At 30.9% G+C, this 22,876-nt stretch overlaps 1 protein-coding gene across 7 annotated transcripts in view; it reads right to left on the bottom strand.

The window, feature by feature from the left end:
* The window catches only part of LOC128994109 (inactive dipeptidyl peptidase 10-like), a 416,624-nt gene that overhangs the window by 62,938 nt on the left and 330,810 nt on the right, over positions 1 to 22,876 (bottom strand). For all 7 annotated transcript variants that reach the window (XM_054418388.1, XM_054418389.1, XM_054418387.1 and 4 more), the window contains one exon: positions 5,764 to 5,858. In XM_054418388.1, coding sequence (XP_054274363.1) covers positions 5,764 to 5,858 — 95 coding nt within the window. The remainder of the gene's footprint in view (positions 1 to 5,763; positions 5,859 to 22,876) is intronic.

The raw sequence follows: 22,876 nt of genomic DNA, 5'->3' as shown, positions 1-22,876 counted from the left end.
AAGAGTTCACTGGCTGACACTTCTTTGACAATGTTAAGTTTAAGACACTTCGTTTGAAGTCCTACTTTTATATTCCTTTGAGGCTTTAGGGGCACATGACTTAAAATCGATCTAAATAAGTAGTCTTTCTCTAGTTAGAGCTTATGTTACTTCAATGTGAACTAAACTTCACTCATATTTAGGTTAAAACAAGCCAAGGTTGGTTCCTATCTCAAAGCACGTGTCCCCAATACTGGTTGATTGTAATTAGAACATATGTATCTTGTTTGAAAAAGAGAACGTATTGAAAAAGTTATGTATTCATATAAATACTTTTTTTATAGGTGTTAAGGGTACTTTTCATTGATATATTTCTTTTGGCAGTGGGCCAATTGGAGTAACCAAATACAGCTTATGCTCTAAGAACTGAGCTTAACTTTAATAAATGTTTTTGATTTAAAATGTCTAAGAGCAAAGAAACAACTACAACATAAAATAATGAAACGGATTAAACATTTTAAGAAGAAACTTTCAAACTGAATGAAGTCTGCCAAGAACGACAAAGTTGAATTTAAATATAGGTCAAGACACAGATTAAATATTTCAAGAAGAAACTTCTTTAACAGACCGAAATACATTGACCTCTTTAATGAATTGTCTTAGAACCTAATTCAAGAGTATACTTATACAGTACCAATTTAGCAAACTAAATTAACCTGCCTTGAATACGGATAAACTTAAACGGGGTTTTAAAAGAACAAACTATTACATATCACACAGAAAATAACAATATGCAAACACTAACCATTTCTCATACATTACAAATTGAAATAATCCACAACTGTATTTACAAAATTTAAACAATTGCTAAACGAGGTTTGCTAAATTGTATAGAGTTGAGCAATTATTTAAATTTAATTTTTTTATTTAACTTTTTTAATTCTCCATTTGCTTAAAACTTTATAAAAGTTATATTGTTATTGGTCATGTAAATAGATTTTTTGACAAAATATTAGTATTTTTTATAAGTTTGTGGAAGATCAAATTTATAATTTAACTTGTAAAGCTCAAGCTATACCTATTTATTCATTCAGTAAATCTGGTGTTATCTTAATGTGCATAATATGGATGTATACTAAAATCGATACAACCTGAAACCTACCGAAAATAATTACTTTAAACTGAGATATTAAATATGTGCAGATTTTAGGTAATTTTTATATGAGTCGTGTCCTATTTGCGTTCGCTTCGTTAAAATATGTAATCTATTTGATAAAACATTTCTGAAAAAAGTTGGAGTTTTGATAAACAATTGTAAGAGTGTTTGATTATGAAATTGAAGAAAAATAATTTTTAAACTTCAACTGCGATTGAAAGTCGTTTGATAAAATGCCTCAGAGAACTTAATAAACAACGGAAGTAAAGACGGGAAACAGGAACTAACAAGTGTAATTGGATGTTACGTTCCGTGCCTTCTTGTTCTTCAGTCATGGCTGACGTGTTCAAAAACTGTTATCGTTTAGTTATGTAACAAATAGGTACAACATGAGTAAACTGGGCATTAACTAAAACGAAACATGTACATGTTATGGTGTATGAATAAGGGTTTACTCAACTAATTCTTGTTCAACCTTTTACAAGAATTTGCTTATTTATTCAAGTTAAAACAAAAAATATCGTCTATTTACATGAAAAGTCTTTATTGTAATATAGTTGTCAGCTTTAGTCCACGATTTAGTATGAAATTCGTATTAAAATATCGTTGCTAAAATTTTACCCAAAAAACATTTTTGTTATAAAATATATCTATATAAATAAAATTACAGTTTTCATAAATGTAATAAACCGCTTTTGTAATAAGACTCTTAGATACAATTGCATAGCCCCAATGGTGTAAACATAATATGTTGTACTATCGGCTCTATGAATTATAAATTTATAGGCAACAATTTATAATAACTTGGTTTTTTGTTAGCTCTAATTACTCAATAAACGATCTTTTAACATTATACATAGTACGTTTTATTGATAGATATTAGAAAAAAATAAAAACTGTGATTTAATTTTACTTATGCTAAATTATTCAATTATTCCATGATCATCCAAAAATAGATAAATAAGCTCTTAATTCACAGTTTACATGAATAAATTTCTTAGATGGAAGCACACAAACTGCCAAGTTCCACTATTTTACAGCTAACACCTAAAAGTGTCCTGAGGGCTATGCGATAGAATGATTTATGTAAATCTTTTCTCAAAGATAAATAATGTGTACAAATCTATCGCTGTAAAGTGATTAGGTACATATTAATTTCACGGATACATTATTTATGCGAATACAGTTTGAATATACGAACGTAGTTTGAACATTTGAAGTACAGAAATAAAAATTGAACTGATTTAACCTTATGAAATGTTAGCTGTAACCTGTGGTATTATTATTTATTGTGCAGGAGTAGGGCTGCATAAGATGTACAAATCTTTAAGGATTAGGCATATATTGAACAAACAAATAAATTTACTTACGATAGGCAATAAAAAAATTGTCAAAATTAAATAACTGTTTAGATATGTTTTTTAAAATAAACTAATATTTACATTTTATATGGACAATTTGTTCTATCGAACACTGTAATATTAATTCAATAAAGCTGGTAATAATCAACGCTAACAATTTTTTAATCAAAATAGAACTAATTTCTAAACAATTCATCACTACAAGAAACTAGCCAACTCCAAAAAATTTTTGCAATGTTAAAAAAAAAAATATGAAAAACTACGACTTATTAACGGTAGTCTTGTATTTAAAGTTGGTATACAAAAATGTGCTAACTACACCAACCTACCCAATTCATAAAATAAGAATTTAAACAAGAATTTAAACAAATTATATCAATTAAAATATAATTTGTCCTGGAGCGCAAAGTAGATTCAGGTCGAGCAACGATTTTCTGCTCACGTACAAAAGCTCTCAGTAGTTACAGCCGGGTTAACAAGGTACAATGCAAGTGTTCAAGCAACAACGGTAATTACGTCATATTGTTACCTGTTGCTTTCACAATTACCAAGAGTTTTTTTACAAATCTCCAGTAATTACTGAAGTGATTTAAATCCGTAAGAGTAAATAAATACATATATTAATAAATAAAAATACGTACAAATTGAACTATTGAAAACTTTTTGGAATTATATTTTTGGATGAGGGGTTATTTTAAACAAAACTGAAATATGTCATATCTACTCAAATATGCTACGTAACAAATATGCTTACCAACCTGTATGTTGGTATACCTGTTCATTGTCAGCTGAATTGCTTTGCCCCATTGTTGTCTACAACAACTTATTACTACTTTACTCTTATTAGGATTTTATTTTTTACAAGACCAAACATGGCGCTTTCACAAACTCCAATGATTATGTATCGTAGTAATATATTAAACGCAAATCATTGGCTTAAAACTAATATTCCATCCAAATATGGCTAATAAATTATATTTGAAATTCCAATCTTTAACCCAACGTGTGTATCCACAAATATATTTTTGAGGTGAGCATTTTCTATATAAAAGGTAAATAATGGATTAAATCTAAAGAAGGGGGTAAACTACCTCAATCCGATCGTGTTATTAATGGAGCCGATTTCTGCCAATCCACTTCAACCCCCTTTACGTAATTTTTCAGCCTTTTTTAAATTCAACATTTTATCTTTATCCAAAAACCGTTTCAACCCAGTCCTTTGGCGAATACACAGTAGTAGTTCAAATTATCAATATATAGATTTGGTGATTTTTTGGAGCCGTAGTTTTGTTTTATGTTTAGACTCAGCGCAACATTTTGTCAAAACATCAAGTCTTACTCTTTTATGATATAAACATAATCATCCAATATCAAATTGTACTAGATTTTTACGCATCAGGAACAATTTATAAGTGTGACATTTTTTACTTATTTCAAAATTCAATTGAGTAGGCCGCAATAATATTTTGTTTTAAGATACTTCATATTTAATATTAAAGTAAATATAACTTTTTGACTAGTCGTTTGCAATACGGAGGAATAAAAAACTAATTTTATATTTATTCATCGATGAGCTAAAAATAGGCTATATTTAAGCATACCCCTGTAAAATACATTTATTAATTACATTTCAGTGGAACTGCCCATGAAAAATAATCAAGGCATGTAGCACAAATATATTTACCATAACCGTTATTAATTCGATATTGTTTTGTAGGCTACGAGTATACGTAAACCTACATAAAACGATCTATTTAAATCATAAATTATCATAGCGGTATGTTGGTTTCAGGAAAGTGTAATGGTTTCTGCGACTCTTTATTATTTCAATATTTCGTCTTATTTTGGCTTTCTAATAAATATAATATTTCTATTATTGGAATTTATTAAAATTGTCCTACCATCTTTTATTGTATATTGAATAACCGTTCCAACTTCGAAATTGTTATCACTTACAAAATACAGTTCTAAACGATATTTGGACAAGAACCATACATTCTACAAGAAACATTTTCATCTGAATCTACTGCTGGAAATGTTATCGGAGGCTGAAAATGAATTCATCCCACGTTGCGCCAGGGGCTGCAGTTCTTTTGCTGATTATTTGTTCCTTATCTTTCACCCCCAAGCAACCGACAAGAGAAATGTTCAAAGTGGAGCTTATAGTTTGTCCAAAGTAAGATAAGGAAATGACCTAGAAATATATCGATAAGATTGAACTTCGTTTACGAAAAATGTCAGTTACTTGAAAATCCAGCAATCAATACACAGCGATTTTCTAAATTAACATTAAAAATTTGTTTAACACAGCTGCATAGCTGTTAAATATGGTACAGTATTATATTTCTAGTTGTTTTGTTTCGAATGTATCTTAAACGGGTTAGCCGTAGATATATATTCATCAGAACAAACTGAGTCAATCCGAAATCATACCTACCCGTATGATTTTCAAAAAGACAAATTCTAAAGTAACTATGGATTTATTTGGTTTTAAGGTATGCAATAATATAACGATGTACAGTAAAATTCCTTTCTCGCAGATGAACATGGAATGAAACGAATTAGTCCTAGGTTTTTATATGATTCAGCTGTGTTGAAACGACAATGGAAGTTTTTCCAGGAAGTTAACTAAATTATTATGTCATAAACAATACCAAAACCAAATCTTGCAGTCTGTTAGTTTACATTTTCATAATTAGTATCGTATTACATGGTTTCACATTAATTACTATAATTGCATTATTTATGATTAAAAAAATTTAATTTAATTTTCGATTCCAAGATACAAATTATTAGGAAAAATATCTGACTGCATTAAAAAACCTTTTTTTCGGAGAAAACTTTATTTAGTACTATAGACTCTTTTAGTTATTTTATTTGTATTAAAATGCTATCCAAACCTAAACGTAGAAAGATAAATTTACACTTTTCTCAACATGGAAAGTTTGGAAAGTCATCGGCAATGTGTTGGCTAGGTTCATAATCTACATTTGCATGAATTTAGCCGAGTAGACAGAACATTTCCCCGTGTGCTACTGAGCAAATTGGCTGAACTTCTATAACAGTGACACTGCAGACGATGGGTAACTAAACTACATTTAGTAGAGTACAGTCCATACTAAAGTTTCTGGCACCAAAGTTTAGCCATACATTATAGTGCGTTGTCTATAAACTACTTACATTACACCGAAAGCTAAACATACAAAAAAGTTTAAAAATCTGAAATAATTGTACCTATATATTTAGTAAGGAAAGTTTGACACTTACAAAAGTAGAATTGGTCATGAGGACACGAACTGTGTTGTTGTGAGCGTTGAATACACTGAGGCCCCCGTGTACATCTCGGAAAACCACCTCGGTATCTGAAACATCAAGGTCATGTCAAGGTCAAATCAAGGGCACAGCAAGGTCAAACTAAATATCACACAAAAAAGTTTCGGATGATAAATAGTGTAATTTTGACTCCCCAAAATTTATCAATCATTTGCTTGCAAAATCTACAGGATGATTTCACACTTGAATTAAATATAAGTATCTCATTGAAGCGAGATCTGCTGTTCAAGTCGGAGATTTACAAGGGTTTTGCCTTATTCTTTGAACAGTGTATTGCGAAAATAAAATGCATAATGCACGAACCCAGGTGGGAACAGTGTAGGACTCACACTCACTTAAACCCTTATGGAACACCGGGATCCCGGCTGGAACCCACTTCGAATGACTTCGTATTTTTACTGAACTTTGAGAAATCTGAAGGTTGTCTAGGAAAACCTCATTTTGCTCGAAATCATACATGAACGTAGGAAGTGACTGCTCCTTTCTCATTCTTGCTTCTAAGCTGAGAGCGAACTGATGTATTTCTTTAACAAAACTTCCGCACTTGAGTTGTGTAAAAAATCACCATCTTCCTCTGGGCAGAACACACAGTGATGATCTTACCTTCCCATCTGGTGAAGGTATTTTCACCACATGTACCCGCCATTTTCACCAGGTATTTTCAAAGTATCCTTGATCCACCGGGAACCACTCGGAAAGAAGTCAACTCTTACGTAAGCGAGTTCAACTACGCTATAAAATCACTGAGTCTTTTGGTTCGGTAAAAAAAATAGGAGTTGCACTAAGTATTTCATTTACAAACACTACTGTCTTACATACATATACATTAGAAACAAATTTATTGATCACTAAACATTTGCATCAATGAGATTATATATTAAACTAGCTGTGTACCCGTTCTACGCACGGGGATCTTATAATATTCAGTTGAAACCTTCTTATATAACGAACAGCAGTTGGTTTGCATATTTTAAGATATGCTGGCCAAACTATTATACATAGCTTCATTTTATGTTGTTTTTTGTTGTTCCGGATCGGTATGACAATCAATAAAAGGTTAAATTACCTCTGTGTCTGCCGGTCGATCCTATAACGGTAGGCTTACTTTTATTTTTACTATCTGATCTCGTTTGCATGGCTCAATCACGTCCTGGTTGAAGTTCGTTCGCTACGCTCACTCACCTGTATGTTGGAGCTCGTTCGCTGCGCTCACTTTCCTTCAGGTTAGCTCGTTCGCTACGCTCACTTGCCTTCAGGTTAGCTCGTTCGCTACGCTCACTCGCCTCCAGGTTGCAAATTAGCTGTTGTCATAAATGTAAAAGAAATAATAGTGCTAGTGCTGCACCCTGTTGGTAATCCTTGTAACTTTAATGCTATTGAACATCACAGAACAGAACCAACTTGTTTAATTGAAACAGCTGTTAAGATTCAATAATTTCATTTCTCATAAGGTTAACATGGGCTTCCAGAAATTCCACGTCAAAAATCGACAAAAACTTGATTTTCAAGGGTTTACTGTTAAATATCTAACTGTCTCATATTCGATGAAATACGTCTAAAACCATCTCATATATGTATAGTATTTGGAAAATAAGTTTCAGGCGGGACAGTGCTATAGTTATTGAGGAGTAGTTGTAATAAAGTGCGTATTTTAGCGTTACCAAGAGAATGACAGATAGACAGACAGACAGACAGACAGACAGAAATTGAGATAAGGTTTGATTCGGTTTCTCTGACCTATGAAATGTAAAAATAACCAAAAAGTTCATTATTCTAAGCAATGTACAGACAAAACTCTAATTTTATTTATATAGATTCGTATACTGTACCGGCACCTAGTTTGCAGTTTGAGCTTGGTTAGAGATTTGGAATTGACATGAGAAAAATAAAGTGCTGTAATAATTAGGTTACAATATCACGACTTACTTTTTACCATCTTCGAGTAACAAAGAAAGTAAGCAAAAGTTTTTAGGGTTCTTAAATTAGTTTCTTCATAGGTGGTACATACATTCGAAACATAGAATACTCCTAGAATAGAACTGTTAGTTAATTTAAAACGAAATTACAAATTACGTATTTGTACATATAATTACATATCAAACGTTGTAAAACAGTAAAAAAAATACATCAACGGAAAGTCTATTTGACAAATCTCGCATTGTTACAGCTGTGGTGACGCGGAAATTGCTTTCCCCCGAACAGTCATTCAACAAGTTAAACACCCGTTGAATGGTCGCTGATTTCCATGAGTCAGAATCAACGGTTGACCGGTTTTGTGGAGAACTTCGCTTGAATGTCAGCGAGCAAACCAAACAATTGACCATTTGTCACCAAAGGCTGTCCTTTGTTTTCGAATCTTTCTTGAAATAACTGTTGCTGGAAATACAATCTCGTATTCATTCGGGCAAAATGTTAGTACAAATTTATCAAAATAATTCTTGCACATGAAACGATTATACACATGGCGAAATATACAAGATGTCAAAACGTAACAGTATATTTCGTACCTAGGGCCGAAAATGAGGTTTTGCCGACTCGAGATAGTTAAGTTCGAGACGAAGTTAACACAACTACAACTTTAAGGTTATGTGAATAAATAATTTGAGGAATCAGCAAAAATAATAATAAATAGTTGCTAGGCAGCGGTAAAAAAAATTCAATTGCAATTCTATGTATACTGATTGTGTATTTAATGTGCATTCATGTTATAAGAAAGTAAGCGGGCAGCGGCCCTAGGAATGTAAAAACCTACTCGGTCCCCAAATGACGATGTCAGCTAGCATGGCCAGCAAAACGTAGCCTTTAGCCACCAATTAACATATATAAAAAAGCTAAAAACATTATTGTGTGGTGAAAAATTATCTATAGTCTTATTATTTAAGTAAACAAAAGTATTTATTTTTTTATTTTTACTCGAAACTTGTACATGATAAAAAATGTATGATTACCACAGTAATAACAAACAATACTGTATACAAGTTTTTATTTAGTTTTTCTAATCCAATTTTCCATTCTTGCATTTAAATCAGGGGTTTTACAACCATATTCACTACAATTGATATCCTCTGAGTATGACAGTAAAGGAAAAACACATGTCATGACAAGTAGTCCTGTGATGATCATTTATCATCGGAAACTACAATGTTTGAGGAATAAAAGAGACACGAGTTGAAACATGTTTCATACTGTCTAACCTAATGCATCCTCTTTTCTAACACTATAAACCTCTTTGCTACTGTACCGCTCTCTACAAGGGTATTTGAGTGAAACTCTTTCGACCTACTGTGATTTAACCATTCGTATTTTATCGCGTTAAAAAAGTTATCTTTACGTTGTCTAGGTAAACACGCCGAAATGTAGCAAAATTCCCCATTTGAGGTCCAAAATAAATTTAGCAATCCAGTGCTTATTTTAGATATGTTTAACATTATTTTATGTATGTTTAACAATATTTTATGTATGTTTAACAATATAATTTTATGTATATACAAAAAATAACGAACGCATTAAAGGAAAAATAAATTCCAATACATCTTCCGCTAACCCACATAAAGTGTTTCAGATTGTAATTCACATTTGAATCTATTTTTACAATTGACTACAGTCAGTGATTGACTGATTGTACGAACAAAAGCGAAACGAAAAGAACAAAACTAACATTGATTCGGTGAATGAAGAATGACTTTCAAACTTTTGTCTGCCCCTTTTTGTGTGATGTGGGTCCAGTAAAGGACGCACCACTGACCAATTTGACAGGCAAACGATTTCGACATTTTATGTGTAAGATTTATTTATCACTGCACCAATGCTGTGTTTCTAATGTTTATATGGTGAAATAGCGTTTTTCTTCACGTAATGTTGTTTAATTCAATGAAAAATTTCATTTTAATTTGGTTCATTTGGTTTTATTCTAGCTTGCAGAATGCATGAAAATTTTTTAGTATTTAATAGCTTTCAAACTCACGTGAATAGCGTAGTTCATTAAATCATTCAGTGAAAGTATAAAATATCGTTCTGTCCTTTAAGCTAATTATTTGTGACGGTTAGTTTATATCATTTGAGGGATTATTACAACTTTTTTTACGATTAGTAAAGAAACTAAGTTTCAATGATGTTTCAGTATCTCTAATCTGATCACATGTAGATCTCCATCGCTCTTATTTGAGTCCATTATTGTTGCAGACGGATTCCTTGTGTTTGCCAACTATCTATTTTAATAATGGTTGTTTTCGCAAAAATTGTTGTTTCTCGTTTTAAATACTAAAATACTGTAAATTCTCTGTGTGGTTTTAAGCCTGTATGTTTTTTCAGATTGTAGCGTTTCAAAATGAAGCTTTTGCAAATGAATATGGATGGATCATCGTGAAAAAATATGGCAATGTTTACGTTTGTTCACGTACATTGGCTTGCTTTCATTTTAAAAACTGTATTAAAATATTCCAACTCATACCTGAATAAATTTAACCTTCAATAATAAAAAAAACATTATTGTTCTTGTTCAGTTACTAAACAATTGAATAGTTGGGCAACTGTTTTAACTTTTTAATAGTTGATTTAAGAAATCGAACTATTTTATTATTATTACTAGGTAAAAACCATAAATAATCAGCTGCAGTTTAGTTAATTATTAGAGAACGCTTAGTCAAATAAATAATGTTTAAATCCCACAAAAGTAATGCAATTAATCGTAAAAATTAACTTAGAAAGACAATCAAATTAGATATGCAAATCAGAACCATATTCAATACATACACAAATAGAATCGTGGATACGTATAAATTGTATTGGAGTCGAACAGTTAAAATACAAGTTGTCAGTAATGTTGAAGCCGATTAAGTGATATTTGATGAAACATGGCAAATGCATTTAATGGATTTAGTTTATACAAAACATTTTGTATTTGCTATCGTCATTGTTTTGAAATCGTATTTGTCAATTGAAAACAATGTGTGAAGGGCATTAAGTAGTGTTTTAGTTTTTAACTTTTAGCGAGAGAGGATAAAAATATGTAAGCATTCAAACAAAAAAATAATTATCACATTACAACCTTTATTTATATATAAATTCGTTAATTTAACAAAATATCAGAACACGATTGAAGATTACCACAAAACACTGTTAAAGCTTATAAATTGGTTTTCAAATTGTCAAAGTCCTTTGTTGGTTTGATGTAGTAATTCAAGTTGAAAATAGCGGTCTTAATATGAGTTGTATAATTTTGACTCTATTAAGTGCAACCAACCCTTTTTAATATTAACTCAACGAAATAGTAATAGGCCCTATGACTATTGCTGCACAATTTGGTAAAATTATTTTATAACTTTGGCACCATACCGTATTGTAGACTTTTTATTTGCTCGTAAAAGTTGAACTAAGTAAGTGGATTAGTACAAATTACTTGATAATTTTGTATTTGTGTAAATAGATTACTTGCCAATCCCACTTGAGAAACCGACTACAACGTGCTGCTGCGAAATCTGTTCTGTCTTATAATCAAAAATGTTATATTGCCAAATTGTGTGGTAAACCCATCGTAATCAGCTATTATTAAAGGAAATCAATATCACCATCAACAATCATACTTCGAAAAACTAAAAGATTACAGAACTATTCAGTAGCATACACTAAAAGAGTCTATTTTAATGCTACAGTCTTCTTACATTGGCCACTGGTTGTGCATTTACGTCAAACGCCTACTTAAATGTCAGATGTAAATATTTGAATTAAAAACTACCTGATAACCTTAGGCTTGTTGTAAAGCTCAAAATTGTGTTCAAGGATTGCCAATATCCAATGTTTCTACTAGGTAAATCTGTAAACGAAAATAAATTCTAGAGATCTTTGATACCATTTTTGAGTAATGTCAATAACTCCGTACACAGTATTAGTGGTACCTGTTTGTAATTATTCATGACAATAATGCAAATAAACTTATATGTCATGTAATATACTTTACGCCACAAAACAACGTTTAGAATAGTGTTCAGATTCGTATGCACCTTTAGGTGACGTAATGAAATTAATTACAAAAGTTAAAACAATTAACACTGAATTTAAGTCCATAATATACGTAGGCCTACGTACTATTTTTATAGAACGATTATATTCAAACGTAGACAAATGTAATTGTCTAGTAGTAAGTTTTGAGAATATTCGATTTGAGAACTTTGCTGTTTATGAAGCACAGCAACACACATATTTATAACCTTATTTTAAAATATTTTCCTTGTCAATCTCTACAAATGTAAGGAATATTACATCAACGGCATCTTTGTTTGTTACACAAAGCCACTAAAATAATAAACAAGATAAAAACAACATTGTCAACTTTAAAGAGAGAGTTGCTATTTTTTAAAGAACTAGAGTTATAAATTCTAACACGGAATGCCTAAATTCCTTAGCATGTCTAAGAATATATTTCATAGATGCATAAAGTACAGTAGGGTCAAGGGGTCCTCATAAAGTAACAAGAGTGGCTTTTCCATGCTAACCGCTTTTGATCATGCTACAGCTAGCGATCATTTGTATACATAGTTTATACTGTTGTAGAAGTAGCAGGGGTGGTTTGTCAGTTAAATCCCCTCCTATACCTTTACTACTTGATTTGAAAAGCTATAACAGTTTTATGCTGCTGAAATACAATGTTTTACTTTTTATAGTGGTCTAGTTGAGGTCCATGATAAAATATTATGTAATGTTGCCAAACGTAGTTCGAAGGCCCTGTTATCATTAAGAAAAAAATAATGATGCACTACTATTTTCTCACATTTTTGAATAAAGTTTAAACCGAAAACTTCTCATGATTAAAACTAGCAGACCCATTAAGATCGTAAAAAACAAGTAAAAAAATAAGGACACCGTCTTTATGATTTGTTTGATGTGCCTGATTATGAATTAGTTTAAAGAGAAGATACGTTGTTTAACCGATGTAATCAAAACAAATATATGTTGGATTAATAGTAGTATACGATTGGACTAGCTATACCGTTCAGTCTTTTATATAGTTTAACATCTAATGGGTTGGTTATAATAATGTTGACATGACATTCAAACTTCTTTGGTTCAATCCTGTAAAAAGAAAGCTGCATTTTAATAGTTCTAGGCGTACCCCAGCTTCCCTTGATCGTTGGGCTTATTATAAAAACTCCTGGGCCAATAAGGTGCCAATAAGAAAAATTGTTCATTCACTCCATTACATTAACCCTGCTTCAATGCTTAACATACGTACGAATAGTTCATAGGTAGCTTATTGAATCTATTACATGTCAACAATAAAAATATATACAATGTATATAAAAACCTAAACCAACAGACAACAAATAAAGTCACAGTACAACAAGTAGCACAGTTAACAGTTAACAAGTAGCAGGTTAATGATATCAATATTTTGAGTAAAATAATGAAAATAATGACATAGATAATGTCATTTTAGCCAGCATTCCTAATCATAAATCATTAGCAAATAGAAAAATATTCAAATAGGATAGTAGTAAAAAACTGAAGAATGGTTGTGAAACAATATGTTTGAAAATATCATTATTGAAAACATACTTTCAAAATCATCCGTCTGAAGAATAATAGAGTTTAAGAATAATACATAGAGTTTAAACATAGCAATTTAAATACCTACGATAAACGCGCATATTTAAACTTCATGTTGAATTAAAAGATAAAACACCATCTAACAATGAACAAACCTCAACCACCAGATTCTATTAAATTGCACTGTAATGAAATGCGGGTTTCCAATTTAAATATTGAATGTCTATAAACAATGTAGATTGAACACGTTTCAGATTGCAATGACAGCTTTTATTAATTAACACAAATTTAAACTTTTTACTGTTCAGTGAAGTAGATTGCTTGATTGTGAATAAATTCATTTTATTTTATTATTTTAGTACTTGCTTCCTAAAGAATTTCGTATGTACTTTTTCTTTTTTAGAGACCAGATTGTTTTCACGTTACGTTAGCCTTGGTCTAAAGGTTTTGGTATTATAATTTAGGTAAAATCCAATCCTGATTGGCGGGATTTGAGCACGGGACTTTGGGTACCGAAGTCTTGCTCTCTTCTACTAGACCAGCTCGCTCCCTGATATAGTAGAAGTTCCCTTTCATACAAACGTAGAATTTTTTGTATTTCTTGATTAAATTCGAAAAAACATTTGTTTGTTGCAATACAATACTATTATAGTAATAAAGAGGAATACATCAAATAAAAATAAAATTCTGAAAATACAAAAACAAAAAAATAATAATTTGTGCATGTCGAATACAATCTATGTAATTAATACGCTACATGAAACGTTGTCGGTTGAACTCCTCCGCCATTTCTTAACCGATTTTATCCATTGACGTCTCATTGGAAAGAGCGTGTCGCGTAGATTTGCAAACTGACCTTGCATTATTGAAAAAGTTCCTTGGGCTCTGCCCCAGTGGCTGTTTAAGTTCCCATGTTATCTTCATGAAGAACATAATTGTTTACATTTTGATCAGCTGTATAATTTAATTGCTGTTATTAATTTTTCAATTCAAAGTCTTTAATTCATCGGAAATTATGATGACTTTTATTTGTTTTTAAAATAACTACTTTACTTCTTTGCAATCAATTGCTCGATTTCGAGCAACGTGTTTACTAGTAGCTCATTAAACCTTACCATTATCATCATTTGAGTTGTTTCCTCTATGGAGTTGCTCCATGGAGTTAAATTTGATGTTTTTTGTAAAATAAATATTTCACAGAAATGTTAAATTCTTCTTCTGTCTTACCTTATTTCCCCTATTTTTTTATTGGACTCTTAATTCAATATCTTCTTCAAGTGGTGTACTTTATTGTTGGAGACGCGTTTAAGATATAACGGTGTAAAGAGTGTACAATAAAGATCAGAGGATCCTATATTATCCTTGTAATGAACACTGTAATTTATGGTGTGTCATATCTGTAATAACTCTTTACTCTTAGGTTATAACTTTCAGATATCATTAACTTCTTATGTCTTCTATGCTACAACATCATGAACTTTGTGTAGTTAAAATCAGCGTCAGTTACTTATGACCGATAATTTTTTAGATAACGTTTGTTAACAATTGGTTTTACAAGGACCAATTGTTGTATTTTTATCTTAATTCAAAGTACGAATCGATTATTTTGGAAAAGTATAATAAAGTTGTGCAGGAAAATAATTTTAGTTAAAGAGAATACATTGATCAAGCTATACAATTTATGTAAATATAAATTATAAACTTGTTTCCTGCATTTAAAACATCATTATAACTAGTTTAAAGTTCCGTTTAATGAAACCTTTCAATATGTAGTATTAGTATTGATTATACCATCTTACTTAAATTTTACTTGGGACATTTTAAACATTATCGAACAGCAAGAGTCCATTTGCTGCCTCAGCTTGCCCGATGGTCACTAAAAGGTTACAAAAAGTGCACAAAATGACAGGAAATGAATGATGAGGGAGGCGACACGCAAAGTTGTTTTCTCAGTTCACTACCAAACCCAACCTAACCTTAATGTCATGCAAAGTGATAATGCAAGTCAATAAGGTGTTATTACTAAAATTTACAAAAGTAAAATACAGTTGTATAAAGTCTTAATTTTTAGTTGTCCCTTTATATTGAAACCATAGAAATCAATGGTGCAACTATAAAGGAAAATTAATAACTGTAGCCTAAATCTTTCCCAATCGACTAATCTTCTCTTAGAAATTCCTTAAAAGGTTTTCAAGGTGCCCAAAGGGACTATTACCTAAATTGAAGCTTCTTTGGTCCATTTCAAATGTCGGAAGTGACGCTTTCCTCATATATTGCTCGACATGAGACCACAGTCAGGTTCTGTAAGTGCTTATAAGTCAAGCTGTTGGTAGTTATTTTTCGAAAGTCTTTTAATGACTATATAGGTAAATTATTTAAATGTAAGTGAGTTCAAACCATTATTATGCTCATTTATTTATTGAGAGAGAACAGATCTGTTAGCACGAATTTTAAGGATATTCAACCATTAATAATGTAGATACCACATCAAATGTAGATAAAGACTGAAGCAGAAATGATAATCAGTGCTGGGATTACAAAACACATTTCCTTACACAAATTTTGGACAAAAACTTATAATGAAAGTAAATTTCGATGTACAAATTTACGTCTATTTCTACCATTTAGGAGCACATATTTGGACACGTGTCCAAATCCAATTACAATTTTTTTGTAGGTAATTTCATCAAATCGAAAGATTTTGCTAAATATATTGTGCTAACAGACACAAACATAAATAAATGAACTCGCTTTTGGCTCGTAACGTATTACCAAACGAGAAAAATGTCTAACATTCGACAAGTTATTTCTGATGTAAGAAATGGTGTAATTAATTATTCATGACGAGGTTAGATTTACCAGCTGTGGTATACGCCATAAAGCAACGCCAAGCTTAGGCCTACCACAAATCGTGGAATTGAAATCAAATCTCTCACTTTAAGTGTGAGGGGGTAGGGGTTAGAAACGGCTATCAGATTTACGACCTAAAAATATAGATAATATTATTTATAATCCTTCTCAGGTTTCAGTCTATTTATATCACTGTACTGTATTACGCTAGGGACTATAGTCAATAGGATAACTAATTTGTAATACAACCACTATATTAATCTGACCTCGGACTGTGATAATGCAACCTAATAACATAACCAGTAGTAAACACAGGAGTGTGGAGCAAGCAAACCACACTCAGCCTCAAGGTTTAGGTTAAACAGTATGCTTCGACTTGTTATAGAACACGTTTGAGAACATCACAATAAAACACTTTTGAGAACATCACAATAAAACACGTTTGAGAACAAGTTTACAGTTAACTTTTTGAATTAGTAGTCAATGGATACAGTTGTATTTGTTGTTCAATTCATGAAATCGTCTCGGTTTAAAAATAAAAAGCTGAAAGGAATCTTTTATTCACAAGCCTTATTAAAAAAAAAAAACACCTCACCAAACCGGCTCAATTTAACTAACCTAACCTAACCTAACCTAATAACATAACCAGTAGTCAACTCACCAAAACGGCTCAATTTAGAGTTAAAGTAAAAGAGAAAAAATTATAAAAGTGTAGTGTAAAGAGAAAAAACCTAAATTTTCCTTTGGAGTAATTTAATTGGTCCCTGTAGGCTATATGTTATCAATATTATATTAGTTTACGTTTTTATTATAAATTTACAGAGAGTCATAATATAACTACAAACTCTTGGCGTTTGATAACAATGCTAATACATCACCAGTGATGAATTTTAAAGAGGGATATTTAAAACGTAATGCAACAGCAAGTACATTTTCTGCCTCAGGTGGCCAAACGGTCACTAAAAGATTACGAAAGGTGCACAAAATGAGAGGAAATGACTGATGGGGAAGGCAACATGCAAAGTGGTTTTCTCATTTTATAATCTAACAAAACCTAACCTTACCGTCAAGCAAGGTTATGCCGTAAGTCAGTCTGAAACAAGGAACTATTTGTTGCTTTATTAAAATTTATGTTGAAATATGTTTTCATGAGGCAGAACCTAAAAGATTCAACTCCAAATAATTAAAATGTAAATTGATGAAAAGTTTAAGTTTTAATTATGGTTTAGTATACAGGGTGTTATCAAATTGTCATAGTTTAAAATGCCATATAAGTATGGGTATAAAATGCCTAGACAAATCTGTAGGCCAGTTTGTGATTAAAAAATATTTTATATCTCAGGAATTTTCAAGATAGCAATTTCAAAATTTGTATAAACGTGTAGTTTAGAAGGTAAAAAGAGCTAAAACAAATTCGTTCCAATATCTAAAGCCATTTCAATATGACGGCCTTTCAAATTCCTTAATACAAAGTTTCATAGAAAACAGTAAATATTGAGAAAATTATTTTTATGAAAAAAAGTAGAGAATGTAAATCCAAATTAAATGAGACCTTATTTGTTAAAATATGATGACAAACAATCATGTTATCAGTTTTTTCCACATTTGGTTAATCTATTTAAAAGTACTACTATACTACTGCTCTTAAGTAGTTAGGTCCTATTAAATTGCATAACCCAATGTAGAAAACAACTGATAAGTCGGTCATGTGTCAACCAATTTTAACAAACAAGCTCTCATTTGATTTAGATATAGAATCTCTATCTTTTTGGTTATAAAAAAAAATTTCCTTAAAATTTACGGGGTTTCATGAAATTTTGCATTAAAGAATTTAAATGACCGTCATATTGACACGGCTTTATATATTGGAACGAGATGTTTTAAAGCACTTTTTTACCTTCTAAACTACAAATTTATACCAATTTAGAAATTTATATTTTGAAAAAGTTCCAAGAAATAAAATAGTAAAAAAAAAAAAACAAAAACAAACCGTCAGACAGAAATCTAGGCATTTTAGACCCATACTTATACGGCATTTTATGTTTGTCTTAGCCCAAGGAGTAAGTCCACAACATACGTCCAGACAATTTGGAAACACCCTCTATAATATGACAAATTCACAAACCACAGACAGGGAATTATTTGAAATGTTAAAATGCAATAATTGGCACCCGAGAATTACAAAATACAAACGAGCTATTTGCAATAATGACTGACGTTATAATGATAAATGCCGATCTAATTTAATTCATTAATTATTTCACAGGAGTTTGTATTTATTATGGTCAAATTTCAAAAGTACATTTAACTATATAATACAAAATTTTTGTAGAATGGGATGTATATTTATGCTAACATTCTTTACATTGTTAATCCGAGCTAAGTAGATCTACTCAAACAATAACTAAATTAACGAAAATTAAATAACAAAATATCGGGGACATTTTGGGTTTAGCATGCCCTCTATTGGGATATGCTTTGCTTAAATTAGAACACAATGAATCTTATTGCATAATTTTAAATTATTTTTATCTTATCCTCATATGCAGGAAAGCAATATGTTAATGCTAGGATCTGCATACACTGTATTTTCCCATACTCCTCTAGTAGTAGAATTTAAAATTTTCGATAACTTTACACTAAGCGTTGAAATGCAGAGGGTATTGTAAAAAAAAGAGATCTTTGTCAAGTACACGTAGCCTATAAACTAATGTGTTGAATGTCACGAACAGCCAATACCTGCTTCAAACTTTACTCAATTCATACATCAGAATAATTTATTCAATAGGCATAACCAACTTATCAATATTTACTGCCATTCATGACTGATCATTGGAAAATGTGCAAATCATCATTTATGAGTCAAATTCCCGTTGATGGCATGTGTGGCCTAGACAAGTGCAGTTGGTAGAAAAAAAATTACTCTTCGAAATTCTACACTTTTGGACAAGTCATATGAATGTAATTGAAAAGCGTAACAACTACTCATTTTGGGACATTTCATAATTTTTCATTCAAGATAAACTCTACCTATTTTCGGACTCGAAATAAGACCTTAACCAATGTAAATTTCACTGAAGGTATAGTTATAGTAGGTTATTTATTATGTAGTTATGTAGTTGTCCCAAAGGAAAGGTTTGGGACAAAGCATATGGATTTAGGATTAATGAATTACATTATTCCTTTGATTACATGGTGCACAGATGACTTTATATTTTGTTCTAATTTTTACGAGTAGAAAGTAAATATTAAATTCAACAGAATATTGCTCGATAAAAGTTACGCAAACATTAAATAAAGCTCACTGTACGATTTTTGTTGTATTTAAACCATACGAGATAATTGCAATGGCCGTATTACACAGTATTTATTATACTTTTTGTTATTTTAGCTAATACCACTGCAGGTTTACAGGATTATTGCTATCGGTGAATTTTGGAGAGATATTTGTTTATTCACAATATGGATTTTTCGTCATACTGCAGCAAAAACAGCCGTTTTTAATTGTGTAGAGCTTGCGACATTCTTGATAAGTTTGTTTACTATAGTTAGTAGTAAACTAATTTAAGTCTCAACAATTTAAAATTTACCAGAAATCACGTAGAGAGAGTCTAGAGAGGAGTATAGCATAAATTCGTAAAAAAGTCAAAACATATCTCATGCCAATAAAAGCAGTATAAGCAAAAACAAAAAGATATTTCATAATACGGTTATCAAAAATATTCGTAAATTATGAATGTAGGAATTATTCGTTTTTCCATCGTATCCTTAAAACGCATAACAGCTTAAAATTTTATATGGCGCATCCAAATTGACATTTTACTGCAGTTCTATTCGATACGGTAATAAAATTGTCCGTTTACAGTTTTTAAGGGTTTTTAAGTTTTAATACTCAATCAAACAGTGGCATAAAGCTGTATTACATCACCTCGTGTTTTCATCGTTGGAGACGGGATGTTTTGTTTCTCTTAACATCCTTTTATTACCCTATATGTGCTGGTGCAATAAAATTAAACATATGATACCAAAGTTTATGGCCCCAAACAATAACCAGAGAATTCATTTAGGATGTCATAATTTATACGTATCGGAGATACTATACGCTTATCAAATAAATTTTTATTTCAATCAATAAACTATTAATTTAATTGGACTAGACTGGGTTAGTTGCTGTTTATTGTTTTGTTTTTACGACATTATTAAACAATGTCCTTGTGGTAGATAAAAAAAGTCTAAAGATTATACTATTCAATATTACGCGTTTAAGTACCTCCATCCATACACAATATGATAAAAAGAAATGTACAATTATTTTAAAATTAAAATTAAATTAAAATAATAAAGGAATTGCAGTTTGTTTCAAAGACCTACCACGATTAACAAAACAAGAAGGGTCTTAACGTAGGTTTTGAAATGAAACAAATATATTAAATGCGGTATGTACCGTTCGTAAAGGAATTATCAATTGTAACTGGTCATGCACTAACATAACTAAAATAATAGGTAGTTACATAACAAATTAATAAATATTTTTACAATCAATCGCCGAATATTATAATCAAAGTTTGTATAGGTTCTAGGTGTAGTAAAAATTTTAAAAGGTATAACAATAAGTAGATATAGTTGTAGAAAAGGTATAATTTATTGCATTTGAACACGTTTTTAGTTATAACCAATTCATCAAAATTTTACAAAATAGTAAAATAATACCTACTAGTGGTAAAGAAATTCACAAATGTTTGAAAGGAGTCCTATTTGGTTTTTATTCAGTATATTCGTCACAATGAACAAACCACAGACAGGAAACGGTTTGAATGTGGAATGCTCTAATTGTCACTGGGAAAGGAAAAAAACCAACGAGCTATTTGCAATAACGACCGCGGTTGCCCACATAACAAATGAGGATAGAATTTGGTTGGCTAACTATCTCACAATGTGACGTCATTCGTTTTACGGGTGTGGAGTTGCAACAGGGTATTTAATCATGAAACTGCATTCGTGGTAGTTGTACAAGTTTTTAATGTTACTGACAAACAAAATATAAAATATAATTTTAGTCATGTGGTTAAACAAAGTTTGGGGTGTTGTGTACATTTTGAGTGCAAGCCACGATTAAGGGGAATTGTCTTTATGGTAGTGGATTAGTCTAAGAGAGAGTAATAAACTAATAACATGATAGTTTTTGAATATGTTAATTGTTTAGTTCAGTGTAGTATATCAGAAAGCCATAATGACATTTTTCACCGTAGTTACAAGTGTTAGTATGTATCAGAGTTATTAATTGCTTTAGTAAATTACTAGTCAAGTAAACACATTTTGGACGTGTGACGTACCATATTTTTCGCCATACTACAATAAACTAACCTTACAATCGGAAAAAATACAAATCCGTTATATATTCCCACAGACTTAAGGACCAATGACTAATCATAACTTCTAAGAGAGGATATGTTTACGTTTATTGATTCTTTGACTTATTGTCAATTATGGTGTCCGGTAAAATTTCATTACAGCAATGAAAACATATTTGATTAAGCATGCGGAATACAGCTGTTTTCCGGACTAATTTCATGCGTGGAAAGTACCTATATTAAAACAGTGTAGTGTGTCAAAAAGAGATTTATACTACGAAACGCTCAACATTACAATGATTTACTAATAATATTTGATAGACAATTTTAATTACACTTCGATGTAATTGTTTTAGGTAAATTATCCTAGTTTCAGAAGTTTAAGACATTCGACAAATAGCTGTAATGCTAAATAGTTTAAATGAATTGCAAATGTATTGCACATTATATTTTTGCAGCAAAGTTCATGAATTTATGATCATAAAAAGAGTAGTTAGCATATTAACCTTACTAGTGGATCATTACATATTTTAAGAGCTGAATAGCTTGAGAGAAGTGACACATGAACGTAAAAATTATGTCGAAATGGTAAAATAGGTTTAAACAAAACATTAAGCCCATTTACTTAATCTGCTTAGTATGGCATTAATTAATCGAGAGTGAATCCTCTTAAGTAATTGACAAGGAATAAATTGATTATAATTGATAATGCTGATTGTAATGAGGAAAATCTACGAAAATTACTATGACAGAAGCAGAAAAACAAGTTTGCAATCTACAAATAGTTGTAAATTTCGAAGTAATCCAAACACTGCGCGATTTACCAGAAACGAGGATAGTCCATCTATAAACAGGAAAGTACGAAAATACTGTAACATGGTAAATTAGCCGAGTCATTATATTTGAATACGAACACATTGCTTTTCTGGTGTCTTCTAAAAATATCACAAATAGGAGATTTTAACTTTATTTCTTAACAAATGATATGTAAAACCCAAAAGGCAGATGTAGGAATAAGATCTTTTAATACCCAAAGATAAGGCACAGTAAAATCTATGAAAATTCTATGAAAATGAATTTTATCGTTTAGATTTCCTTACTTGAATTTTACAAATAATGTAAAACATGCAGCCTATCTTAATAACTGAGAATTTCAAAATATTTGATTAAAAAAGCAATATTTATAAAAAGTCTTTATTTTACTGGTGCTGGTGCAAGTAAAATATTAAAGCATCAGTATTTGCATGACCCTTTTTCCTAAGGTCAAATTCAGAAATTATTAACAGTAACTTTTTAACCTTTTA

The sequence above is a fragment of the Macrosteles quadrilineatus genome, unplaced genomic scaffold (assembly GCF_028750875.1).
Source record: "Macrosteles quadrilineatus isolate MER2022 unplaced genomic scaffold, UCM_ALF_1.0 Scaffold_5__1_contigs__length_97177068, whole genome shotgun sequence".
Taxonomy (NCBI): Eukaryota; Metazoa; Arthropoda; class Insecta; order Hemiptera; family Cicadellidae; genus Macrosteles; species Macrosteles quadrilineatus.
Note: the sequence above shows the minus strand (reverse complement) of the source record. Positions and strands in the feature narration are given on the sequence as shown.